At 37.6% G+C, this 13,645-nt stretch overlaps 2 protein-coding genes across 3 annotated transcripts in view; both read right to left on the minus strand.

Annotated features, from left to right (window-relative positions):
• LOC115223659 overlaps positions 1 to 13,645 on the minus strand; it is a 232,348-nt gene that overhangs the window by 12,009 nt on the left and 206,694 nt on the right. Inside the window, exon 7 of the mRNA XM_036512387.1 lies at positions 1,746 to 1,857. Coding sequence (XP_036368280.1) covers positions 1,781 to 1,857 — 77 coding nt within the window. The 3' untranslated portion in view covers positions 1,746 to 1,780. The remainder of the gene's footprint in view (positions 1 to 1,745; positions 1,858 to 13,645) is intronic.
• LOC115223652 lies at positions 3,638 to 10,387 on the minus strand. 2 transcript variants are annotated; one of them, XM_036512393.1, is made up of 4 exons: positions 9,709 to 10,387; positions 8,364 to 8,520; positions 4,035 to 4,182; positions 3,638 to 3,720 (listed from the first exon to the last, which is right to left on the minus strand). In XM_036512393.1, exons 1-4 carry the CDS (start codon positions 10,054 to 10,056, stop codon positions 3,696 to 3,698), a joined length of 678 nt encoding a protein of 225 aa, XP_036368286.1. In that variant the 5' UTR covers positions 10,057 to 10,387; the 3' UTR covers positions 3,638 to 3,695. The 2 variants fall into 2 exon arrangements, with proteins under 2 accessions (XP_036368286.1, XP_029650183.1); XM_029794323.2 differs by lacking the exon at positions 3,638 to 3,720 and having other exon boundaries at positions 3,922 to 4,182.

A 13,645-nucleotide genomic window follows, 5' to 3' on the forward strand; every position in this document is an offset into this window, starting at 1 on the left:
TGAAACACATATTTTGGTATATCCCAGCTGCATTCCTAGAAGGAGGGAAAATACCTTTAAATCAAATATTCATGTTTAAGCGTTTGTATGTAGCTACCACACATGTGGCATTAAGTTTCTTATATCTTCTTGACTCAATGTGGAGAATTTTGTGATTCAGGACCAACTTGAGCGCATAAATAAAATCATTTTAACTCTTGGAATACTGTTGTCTAAATTACACACAGCCTCACATTCACAATCAACCAATTACTTACATTCGCAAATACATTCAGTTAATCTGGTTGGTCAAACGAAACTACTTCCAATCTCAAATGCACTTGACCAATGAGGCTTATCAAACCAAAGTACTTACATTCTCAGATACACATAACCAGTGTAATGCAATACCAAGGAGGTGTTCATGTGTAGCCATCTATGCTTCTTTTGGATATCCTTGGCACTGAACAGGAGTTGAAGTGCTTTACCTGGAGGAAGAAGGAGAAATATTAGTTTCAAATTTTGGCACAAAGCCAGCAATTTTTGGGGGGGTAAGTTGAGTTGATTACATCAACCCCAGTGTGTTTGACTGGTACCTGCTTTATGACCGACCGAGGAAAGGATGAAAGGTAAAGTCATGTTGATTGTATGAAATATGGGTTTCATATTAGTAGGTTAGTTCGAGTTCAGGGGAGGTGAGTAAATCAATTACATTGACTCCAGTATACTACTGGTACTTATTTTATTGACCTCAAAATGATGAAAGCTAAAATTCAACCTTGACAGAATTTGAACTCAGAATATATAAATGGACAAAATGCCACTAACAACTTTGCCCAACGTGTTGGTAATTCTGACAGTTCACCATCTTAAGAAGGAGAAATATTCTTTTCTACTCTAGGGACAAGGCCTGAAACTTTTGGTGTTGGTGTTTGTAGTGGGGGGGCAGTCGATTAGATCAACCCCCAGTATGCAATTGGTACGTAATTTATCGACCCCAAAACAATGAAATGCAAAGTTGACCTCGGTGGAATTTGAACTCAGAACGTTAAGACAGATGAAATGCCGCTAAGCATTTCACCTGGCACGCTAACGCTTCTGCCAGCTTGTCCCCTTAAGAAAATTAATAAAGAAAACGACCAAATATTTATATTTGTAGTTTTAGATTTTACTTAAAACTTAAAACTCTGTACTTACTGTGTTTGCCAAAGTTTCGGGATAATAAATTTGCTACATTACAGTACGATATCACAGATATCTTTGGATTTACAGTAACAATTTTCAATCTTTCACTAAGTGCAGCATTATAAAATTTGATTGCTTTATTATATTGTGAACCATCTGTTAAAAGACAAAATGAACTAATATAAACGTAATATTTCCCTATGGCCAGAGATCAGAGATGCTTTCACAGAGACTGTAAATGAACAACACTGCATGGATGACAGTGACATTCGTTTACAACTATCATGCAAAGTCAAGGTAGGTAGGGAGATAGCAACACACTCATAAACATAAACGCACACACACACACACACAAATATATGGCTTTTATCAGTTTCTGTCAACCAATCCACTCACACAAATTGACTTGGTTGTCTCAGGGCCATAGTGGAAACCATCTACCCAAGGTGCCATGCAGCGGGCTTGAATTCAAAACCACGTTTTTGGGAAACAAAATTCTTCACCATACAGCCACACCTGTGCTAAATAGAAAGTAACAAAATATTTAGGGGAAAAAAGGGGGCTGGTGGTACCATACTTACTCATTTCGTAATTAACACCCATTGTATTCAGCATTTTAGATAAAACAGGAGTAGTCAAGCCTGACATTTTCTTTAAGTTTTCTGTCAATATTCTCACATTTATCATAATAACCTGCACAAGAAGAAAGAAGAAGAAAAGAAGAAGAAGAAGAAGAAGAAGAAGAAGCAGAGAAGACAAGAAGAAGAAGAAGAAGAAGAAGAAGAAGAAGAAGAAGAAGAAGAAAAGAAGAACAGAAAGAGAAGAAGAAGAAGAAGAAGAAAGAAGAAGAAGAAGAAGAAGAAGAAGAAGAAGAAGAGAATAAGAAGAAGAAGAAGAGAAGAAGAAAGAAGAAAAGAAGAAGAAAGAAGAAGAAGAAGAAAGAAAGAAGAAGAAGAAGAAGAGAAGAAGAAGAAGAAGAAGAAGAAGAAAGAAGAAGACAAGAAGAGAAGAGAAGAAGAAGAAGAAGAAGAAGAAGACGAAGATCTTGTATGAGTATATAAACACACTACCTTTGGTACACTGGACAGGTGAAAGATAAACATGTTCATCTAAGTGGGGTGATGAAAAGTTACTGGTTTTAAGGCTATCGAGAAAGATCTGGCTGGGGGTAAAACAGTTCTTTTACAGGGCTTAGAAAAACTGAAGGACGACTGTAGGACGTATGTGAATCTGAGAGGGGAATATCATTGTCATCGTCATCATCATTTAAAGTCCACCTTCCATGCTGGCATGGGTTGGAATGTTTGATAGGAGCTGACCGGGCATGAGCCTGTGCTAGACTTCTGTGTCTGTTTTGGCACAGTTTTTACACCTGGATTCCTGTCCTAACACCAACCACCTGGCAATAAAATCATAATTAATTGATCCTCCTCTATTTTCTTTTATCAAACTTGAAACTTTTCAGCGTCCTCTGTGTGTACATAATCACATGTTTTATGAGGGGGTGCTGGAAAGTGCCTGGCTTTAAGGATATCGTGAAAGACCTAGTTGGGGCCCAACTTTCTAAATTCTTTTACAGGACTTAGAAAAACTGAAGGACCTCTGCAGCAAATGTGAGAATCTGTGAGGGGAATATGTTGAGTAAAATCATAATTAACTGATCCTCCTGCACTTTCCTTAACTCAAAGCCAGGAACTTTCTCAGCATCCCCTCATGTCCACATACACTTAACAACCACATGACAGAATCTATAATGTAGTCTTCAGCTTTGCATACATGGTACATGTTGGGCTATGGGTCTGTGGATTGTAACTAGTCTTGCAGTCGGTTTAGCTACATGTCAGACATGCGCATAGTCAGGAGAAAGGCCCCTGACTAAACAACAACACCATCACACCGACTCATAAAGGCCAGTTTCCCAGTTTCCATGGCGTAAATATTTCCCACCTGGATGGGACACCAGTCCATCACAGGATAACTCACTTTTTCCAGCTGACTGGACTGGAGCAACGAAAAAATGAAGTGTTTTGTTCAAGAAAACAACACATCGCCCACTCCAGGAATTGAAACCACAATCTTATGATCATGAGTCTAACACTAAGACCTGTGCCTTCACTCATGGCAACTATTACCAGACACAAACCACATTCTGTCACATATTACACATGACCACAACTGCAAATCAACAAGAAAGCCTCTATGTGGATACTCAACTTGCTAGAAATAGATAACAATCAAAATTTCCCCTGCAAATCACTGCCTATTAATAAAAGGGCACATTAGACAATGTACCCCTTGTTTCCCTACACATAAGAAAAAGGTTAGACTTTTACAGCTGGTAGACTTTTGATCATAGATCTGCTCAACAAGTGCTGACCTGGGGCCAAATAAAACCACCACCACCACCACCATCACCACCATGAGAGACATAATACAGTTATTACCAACAAATGAGAGGTTGTAGGCCAGGGTGGTAGAGGCACATTTGATCTTCGCATCCTGCACCATCTGTGGACTCGCATCATTAACGGTCATGTTGTACCCATTTCTGCAAAACTGAGGACAAATCAAGCAGTTATCATCATCATCATCATCATCATCATCATCATCATTATCCTTATCATCATCATCATCGATACCACCACAACCACCACCACCACCACCACATTATACTAAAGAACAAAAGTGGGAGTGAGGAAAAGTTAGAGATGAATGAGGAAGAAAGGAAAACAGAGAATAAGAGAAAAGAAGGTTTGGAGATAGTATAATAGATATAAGAGATAGATAGATAGAGAGAGAGACAGAGAGAGTGGGAGGGAGGGAGAGAGAGTGGGAGGGAGAGAGATTTTCATCTGACTTGTACGACATACTTCAAGGCTTCCACCTGATTTCCCCGCATATAGGCATTGGCTGCCATGCTATTGTACAGCAGCACCTGTCGGTACTGGATGTTTCTCGATTTCAATACATCCAAAGCCTTCTTGTAGTGCTCCATGGCTTCTTTGTATTCTCCATAACCTGTGGAAAACACAAGAAAATATTCTGTGTTACAATGATGCCCAAAGTAATAGCTACACCTACAACAACAACAACAGCAACATCTACAAATAATAAAAAAGCAGCAGACAACATCACTGGCAATGGTAGCCTCTACACATTAACTCAATATTGTCAGAAATAACAGCTAAATTTCACTCAAATCACAATGAGTCATCTTACAAAAGGAAGAGCACACTAGATGATGTAGTTATTGATATACATAGAAAATGGTATGATCAGATAGAACACCTTCAATCAGAGGTCATTCTATCAAAACTGACCTGGAGGTCAGCAACAATGACAGCAGCAGCAACAACAACAACAGACCAATCAGTATTAAAAATAAGTAATGGGTGTATATGCATTGTACAACAGCACAGTATCAACTGATAAGCCTTTCATATACCCAGTAGCGTATTATGATTTCATAACGAGATATGGCGTCTCAACCAGTAATTAATAAACTTAAAGACTCACATGTATTACATAGTGGTAATGTGGTTCAAGTGTTAATTTGGATTCCATTGCCTTTTCAATATAGCATGGTGTGTTCAATTCACACAGCAGACAAATGATGTTTATCATCAATTATTCATTAAAAGGCTCCGACATGGTTGTGTGGTAAGAACATTCCTGCTCAACCAAAGGGTTCTGAGTTCTGCCCCACTGCATTACACTTTGGACAGGTGTCTTTTGCTATAGCCTTAGGCTGGCCAAAGCCTTATGAGTGGATCTGGTTGAAAGAAACTGAAAAAAGCCCATCGTATATGTATACATATATACAAATACAAGTAAATAAATGAAGTTGAATGCAGATGCTATTCAAATTCTTTTACTATCGACATATGTTTCGAAGACAACATTGGTTTTATTCCAAAGGAATAAACGGTGTCAATTACAATCTTCTCATCAGGAAAGAAAGAGAACCTATCTCAACATTTTCCATGTTAACAGTAAACAAAGGATAATTTATTCATCCATTTATATATACAAATATATATGTATGTATTTTCTTTTTTTAAAGCATTCACTAATTACAGGATCCTTAGAGCACTGAAAACCTAAGAGTTACTAGAATAAATGGACACCAGACAGAAGTCAATAGGTGAAGATGTACATTAGACTTAAAAGACTGAAGGACATATTAAAGCGGAAAAGAAGACTGTGGAAGGGAATTCCAAAGTTCAGAGGCGTGAGGGAAGAAACTGGTTCTGTAAAGGGCTTTACGGCGCTTAGGAGGTTGCACGGGATACTGATGGATACAAGTCTGGTTGATCGGTGATAAGTTCTTGGAGGAGGAACCAGAGAGGAGAGCTCAGCTGAACAATGTCTATGGAAATACTTATAGAAAAGGGACAAGGAAGACCCACATGATGACGATGAGAGAGTGAATCCAATTAGAAGATAGATCAGGACCAATAGAATATGAATACAGCATCGAATGCAGCCCAACAGAGTGAAACAATCTGCAGGAGCACCTGCCCATAAGTGAGAACAGTACTCAATGCATCTCTTATGATAAAATGCAGATTTTCTCTGCCTCCCAAACCGTTCGTTTTTTTACACAATTCTACAATACAGAAATTCTTCAATTGGAATTTACCTATAATTTTTCTAAGTAGAATCCATTGGGTCATGGCATGTAAAGTTTTTTCAATTTCACCCCCAATTAAGAAAAAAATTCGAGAAAACTCAATATTTTACGATTTCCCTCTTTCAGTTCAAGTGCTTCACTCCTACCATTACCACTACACTTTCTCCACCTTTCTCTTTGCAAGTGTGCAACAATTAAAGTGAATGTATTTATTAAAAGGGATGAGCAATTAATACTGGTCATCCTTTTTGCTAGAAGATCCGCTATGGTCTTATATGCTACACCACTGGTTTTCAATTCATATTAATCAAATTAATATTCAATTTTCACCCTTATTATGTGTGTGTGTATCTCTTATGATAAAAGGCAGATTTCTCTGCCTCCCAAACCGTTCGTTTTTTTATACAATTCTGCAATATAGAATTTATTCAATTGGAATTTACCTATCATTTTTCAAAGTAGAATCCATTGGGTCATGGCATGTAAAGTTTTTTTCAATTTCACCCCCAATTAAGAAAAATTCGAGAAAACTTAATATTTTACGATTTCCCTCTTTCATTTCAAGTGCTTCACTCTACCATTACCACTACACTTTCTCCTCCTTTCTCTTTGCAAGTGTGCAACAATTAAAGTGAAATTTATATAAAAGGGATGAGCAATTAATACTGGTCATCCTTTTTGCTACAAGAAGATCCGCTATGGTCTTATATGCTACACCACTGGATTCAATTCATATTAATCAAATTAATATTCAATTTTTCACCCTTTTATGTGTGTGTGTATTAGCAATTCGTATAAAATTGCATCAATGACTTGAACTTGAATAAGTGGTTTCACATAAATGGGGATACATTAAAAAGGTTTGTTGTTATTATATTACTGTTTGACTATTGTAATCACGTTTGTTGGTTCCTCGTCAGGGAAACGTTGTTGTGTTGCATTTGTTAAATAATTGTAAACCGTAACCCTCCCCTTTTGGAGAAGGGGCTTTGGTTATTGTTTTAAAATTGGACGATGCAAGCTTATCGTTTGGGATGAATGCACGATGGCCCACAGAGGTGCTCTTGAGGCACTAGATAGATCGCTCAGAGACATCAAACACTCTTCAGCTCCCATGGGAGGCATAACACTTCTTCTTTTAGGGGACTTCCGACAAACACTTCCCGTTATTCCCAAAGGGACTAGAACTGATGCAGTAAGTGCGTGTCTTAAGTCATCCACATTGTGGCCACTGGTGAAGATTCTCAAATTTCACACCAATATGCGTGTTCATATGCGACATAATATCACATCAGCAGCATTTTCTCACACTCTCCTTGCACTTGGCGAAGGCAAAATACCAGGGGATGAAAATGGTAATATTGCCATCGATTCCATTTGTACCATTGTTAAAACGCCTTCTGATCTCAGAGATGCAGTGTTCCCAGATCTACAAGCTAATTATCAGAATATGGATTGGATTGGCCAAAGGGCTATTCTGGCCCCGAGGAATAAAACTGTTCACCATATTAATGATGAAATGCTAAAACTCATTCCTGGGGATGTCTATGTATATAAGTCTATCGATACAACTCCTGACCCAGAGGACGTCATCAACTATCCAACAGAGGTACTCAATTCCTTTGAGCCCACCGGACTACCACCACACATTCTCAAACTTAAAGTTGGTGCCCCTATAGAAATTTGGTTCCCCCAAAACAATGCAATGGCACACGTTTGATCGTTAAGTCCTTATCTCCCACCGTAAACTTATATCGATATTTGCCTGAATAATCATCATAATTCAGTGCAATCATTAACAGTACTTTCAAGCAATTCAGCCCCGAGCATCGCCGGGCAATTCTGCTAGTATATATATATATATATATATATATATATATATATATATATATATATATATATACGCACACACACACACACACACACACACACACACATATATATATATATATACATATATATGTATATATTATGTATGTATGTATGTATGTATGTATGTATGTATGCATGTATGAATGGATGGATGGATGCATGCATGTAAGCATATGTATATATATATGCATATATATGTATATGGGTTATTCCATATCAAATCATCCAGTTTCAGAAAAATGTCCCTGGTCACCCCCTCAGATCCCTCTGAAAAAATTCATACCAGCTCCTGCAGAATTAATATGATTCACATTTGTGTCTGACCTAAGTATGTTTTAAAATTATGACTTCTTGGTCATGTGTTCAAGGTTATCGGACAAAGAAGGTTGCTCAAGGAGCTGCCTTCCAAATGTTTATGTACATACATATATAGGGATGGGAGCATGCATGTATGGATATATGTATAGAATGTTAATAAAGTATAGAAATCATGCTTTATGAAACATACACGTATTTTGGTAAATTACTGCTAGTATTACGTAATTGCTTTTAGAAACATTATATAATCTCGTAAACACCTCTTCAGTATTTAGCAAAATATACAAAGAATGGTGCTAAATGCTCAACATTCCTGTTAAGCATATTATCTACATCAGTGGGATGACAAAATCTACATATCATCGTCATATCATACCTGGTAAATCTGTCAATGATACACCATATGCTATATTCATAAAAGCTTGTTCTTCTTCATTACCAAATAACAGGGAGTTTTGTAGACATGCTTGGAAAAACTGTCTTGAATCTCTAGGGTGACATAGCATCAGTATATCTGAGGCTTTTAATGTTATCTAAAAGACAAAGACAGTAACATGTGTTAATATTTTGTCTGTAGGGATAATGTGGTGAGCTGGCAGAACCATTAGCACACTAAACAGAATGCTTGGTGGCATTTTGTCTGTCTTCGTGTTCTGAGTTCAAATCAATTTTCCTCTTCCCAGAAATTGCTGGCCTTGTAGCAAAATTTGAAATCAACGTTTTTATGAAAAATATTAATGATTTCAAATCTTTACTGCTGCAGGGAAATAATAATAATAATAATATTAATAATAAAAATAATAATAATAATAATAATAATAATATTAATAATAATAATATAAAAAAAAAAATAATAATAATAATAAAAAAATAATAATAATAATAATAATAATTCTTTCTTCTACTTTCCCTTCTTTGTCAGTGTTGATAACTTTAAGTTTCACATCAGATCGTTTGCAAGCCCTTGAGAATGCAGCATATACCTGACCTATTTCTTTTACTACCCACAAGGGGCTAAACACAGAGGGGACAAACAAGGACACACAAACGGATTAAGTCGATTACATTGACCCCAGTGCGTAACTGGTACTTGATTTATCGACCCCGAAAGAATGAAAAGCAAAGTCGACCTCGGCGGAATTTGAACTCACAACGTAGCGGCAGATGAAATACGTATTTCCTTACTACCCACAAGGGGCTAAACACAGAGGGGACAAACAAGCTCAGACAAACGAATTAAGTCGATTACATCGACCTCAGTGCATAACTGGTACTTGACTTATCGACCCTGAAAGGACGAAAGGCAAAGTCGACCTCAGCGGAATTTGAACTCAGAACGTAACGGCAGACGAAATATGGCTAAGCATTTCGTCCGACGTGCTGACGTTTCTGCCAGCTCGCCACCTCATACCTGACAGCATATACCTGGCCATGGCTGAATACAGGTTCAGGTAAGAATAGCCCCATTTTATTAAAAGTCTTCTGTTGTGATTTACTGATAGTCACTGCATATGACAGGCGAACGGGGAACTGGTAAATGGCAAGTTTTGGATGTGCATGCAAACTCTTATATGGACCTCCATGGGCCATATGGCCCTCAATTGAGAACCAATGGTAAAGATGTGGGAAGATGTAACTCAGGTTAAACGAAAATGCGACATATGAAAGACTGACTTACAACACAAGATACAAGACACCTTGTTAAGGACAAAATATCTTACCTCATAATAAACTCCATATGTCCTACCATCTGAGGGTACATCAATCCCTTTCTTCATCAGAAATGAAATATTTTCCCAGTTGTTGTTCATTATTCCGAGCGCTTCATATATGAGGCCTTTATCATAAATATCTTGAGCCTTCATCAGACTTTTCCCAATAATGTTTGTATATTTGAGCTTTACCAAATCATTGCTGTGTACATTGACAATCTGTTGTTTAGTAATTGCACGTATTAATTCTTGTACTTGGAAATTCTGTAATTCTAAATCTGAACTGATCAAACCTTGTTCAACAAGCGGCATCAGAACATGCATCTTGGAAGCTGGTTGACTAGAAGAACCAGTCATTTCAACAGCTTCCTCAATACCAAATCTTCCAGGAAAATATGAAAGCACTTTGAGAGCTTCTTGCTATTCGAGAGAGAGTTGAGAAAAGTACTTGTCCATTTCTTGTTTGATCTTACGTCTGTTAATTGTACATTCGTCCAGCCAGTCATTGAGCTTGGTTTCATCACAAATCATTTTGTAGATATCATCAAAAGATAAATGATGATGAAACTGGGAGAATATTTCTGCAAAGTAAATAAGAAGTCCTGGCAGGCTACAGGCATATCTGATGATGTTGTGTATTTGTTCTTTGTTCTCATCATCCGTCTCAATGTCTGAACAGCGACCGAAAAGAAGCTGGGCATCTTTAATGTCTGAACAGCGACCGAAAAGAAGCTGGGCATCTTTAATGGACAATGGACTCACTTTACACTTTCCAAACCTGATTCCATCAAACTGAAATTGTTCTCCACCACTTAATATGAGAATGATTTTTAGTTTTCTGTGCAGTGGAAAGCCATTGTCACAAAGCTCCTGGAAACCTGGAAGGAAGCTTTCTTGAATGTTCTGGAAATCATCAAAAATACAAATTTTCCATTTCGTGTTGGTGATACTGGAACAATGGTGAATGTATTGTCACTGTTGGAAATATCAGACCAACTGCTATTATTAGAAATGGATGTGTTTTATGTGGAGTCTTTCGGGGTTGATTTCATCCTTCAATTCTTGACAGACCTGACATATTAGAAACATAACATTAGAACAAGTTCAAAGATTTCCATAGATTCACTTATCAATTTATTGGTCTATCACTTTGTCTCTTTCTCTGTCTGACTTTATAATTCTCTCTCAATAACTGTCTCTTTGTCTGTTCTTTTATCTATGCATTAGTTCAGGGTATCCTTTATATTCCTTTATATTCATCTTACAGTTTGCCTAAGTATCTTTCTGGATAACAGTTTGTCACTTTGCCATTCTATCTCTTTAATTATCTTTAATTATCCAATGCTTTTTTACATGGCACCTTGCTTTTAAGATATCAATTCTTTGTGGTGGTGGTGGTGGTGGTGGTGGTGGTGGTGGTGGTGGTGGTGGTGATGGTGTCTTTAGGAGCAGGTGAGGCTGTGTGGTAAGTAGCTTGCTTCCCAGTAACAGTAGATGAAAGCAGGTCAATAAAAAGAGACTAATAGAATAAGTTTAAGAAAAAAAAGTACTAAGCCATACTTCCAGAATTTTTAAAGAAATTTGGGGATTTCAGCATGAAGTTCCCATGGGATACCTTCTGTTTTTTTACCTGAAGTTATTTGTTAATATATATATATATATATATTTCTTTACTACCCACAAGGGGCTAAACACAGAGAAGACAAACAAGGACAGAGAATGGGATCAAGTTGCTTCATCTCTTTTAATTTCCATCTCTTATTTCTCCTACCTCTCTCATTCTCTGTCTATCAATTAACTAGTCTCTACATATATTCTTCTACCCATCAATAACTTCATTTATCTCTCTGGCTATTTAACTCATCGTCATCTTCATCATTTAACGCCCACTTGTCCCACATTAAAAGCACCTACTACATTCTGTGGATATGATAATATATCTATAGGCACAGATAGAATGCCTTTCATTGAGTCTCAATCAGGGCAAGCCTGCAGCCAAACAAGAACATGCACTGTCAAGCCAATCTACTAGAAAAAGCAGTCAAATCTCTCTCAAACTGCACCTCTTTTTTATAACATAGAACAGGATACATTCAAGAATGTAGTCTTTCACACCTTTAAATAGACAGGATGGTTACAAGAGAAATACCTTTGATCATAGGTCAACCACCAACTCACCAAACGGTACAAAGACTTCAGTGACTGCCATTGTATGGGATTGAACCAGAAATGCTTTTCTCTTTAGTCAGTAACTTAACTGTAAAACCTCAATGATCCCTAATAACCTACAGAAACGCAAAATGCAATAAGGTTAACGTAAAAAAATGAGAAAACAATAGTAAATTTCTTACAGTTTTCACAAGACTTGTTTTGCCAACATAAGGGAGTCCATAAATTTGTATTATTTGAGTATCTTCATCCTTGATCAAGATCTTCAGTTTTTCCCTGTCATCATGTCGTCCAACAAAGTGTCTGCCAGAATTGCCTTGCTGTCTCATGTAATTGGGGGGTAATCGATATGGTGTTGCCATACTGAAATATGAAAAATTTACATTATAAATACAAACACAAGCATATATATGTGTGTGTGTGTACATATATATAAATAGGGGAAGAATTCACAAAAAAAAAAGATGAAGACAGGTGGTGTAGACAACAAACAGACATATTAGTATAATGCTCAGGAAATGAAAAAGTCTTTAACGTTTCGAGCCGACGCTCTTCTACAGAAAGGAACACAGAAAGAGACACGGTGAGAAAATAAAGAATGTGTAGTGGCTAGCACCAGGCCCAGTCTGATCTGGCAGTGTTTCTACAGCTGGATGCCCTTCCTAACGCCAACCACTCTGTGAGTGTAGTCGGTGCTTTTTACGTGCCACTGGCACAGGTGCCAGACGAGGCTGGCAACGGCCAGGATCGGTTGGTGCTTTTTACGTGCCACCGGTACGGAGGCCATTCGAGGCAGCGCTGGCAACAGCTACGTTTGGATGGTTCTTTTACGTGCCGCTGGCACTGGTATCACAACTACAATTTCCATTGATTTTTGATCGATTTCGATTTCACTTGCCTCAACATGGTCTTCGCAAAGCAGAGTTTTGTGTCCCAAGAAGGAAGGTATGCATAAGTGGACTGGCTACATCCCAGGCAGAGGCCACGGGTTATGGTCTCACTTGTCCTGCCGGGTCTTCTCACACACAGCATACTTTCAAAGGTCTCGTGAAACTCAGAGTAATAGGTTTTGTTGAATTTTCCGCTGCTTTCAATAAAGCATATTACTCTACCACTGGTATTTGAGTACTCTTTTTCCACCTTGTTTCACATTTATGTGTTACTCCGGTATATATAAGTATATATAAGTATATATATATATATATATATATATATATATATAGTGTGTGTGTGTGTGTGTGTGTGTGTGTATGTATGTATATATACATATGTAAATATATATATATATATATATATATATATATATATATATATATATATATATATATATATATATGCACGTGTGTGTATGTGTGAATCACCATCATTATCATCCTTTAAAAACTGTTTTCCATGCTGGTATGGGTTGGACGGCTTGACAGGAACTGGCAAAGCCATGGGCCACACAAGGTTCCATAGTCTGTTTGGCTTAGTCTCTACAGCCTAACGCCCTTCCTAACACCAACCATTTTACAGAGTGGCACCACCACAAGTTCACCAGCACCCACACCAATGCTTTCTAACATGGCACCTTGGTTTTAAGATATCAATTCTTTGTGGAGGTGGTGGTGGTGGTGGTGTCTTTAGGAGCAGGTGAGGCTGTGTGGTAAGTAGCTTGCTTCCCAGTAACAGTAGATGAAAGCCAGTCAATAAAAAGAGACTAATAGAATAAGTTTAAGAAAAAAAAGTACTAAGCCATACTTCCAGAATTTTTTTGAGAAATTTCGGGATTTCAGCA

Source organism: Octopus sinensis, linkage group LG23 (genome assembly GCF_006345805.1).
Source record: "Octopus sinensis linkage group LG23, ASM634580v1, whole genome shotgun sequence".
NCBI lineage: Eukaryota > Metazoa > Mollusca > Cephalopoda > Octopoda > Octopodidae > Octopus > Octopus sinensis.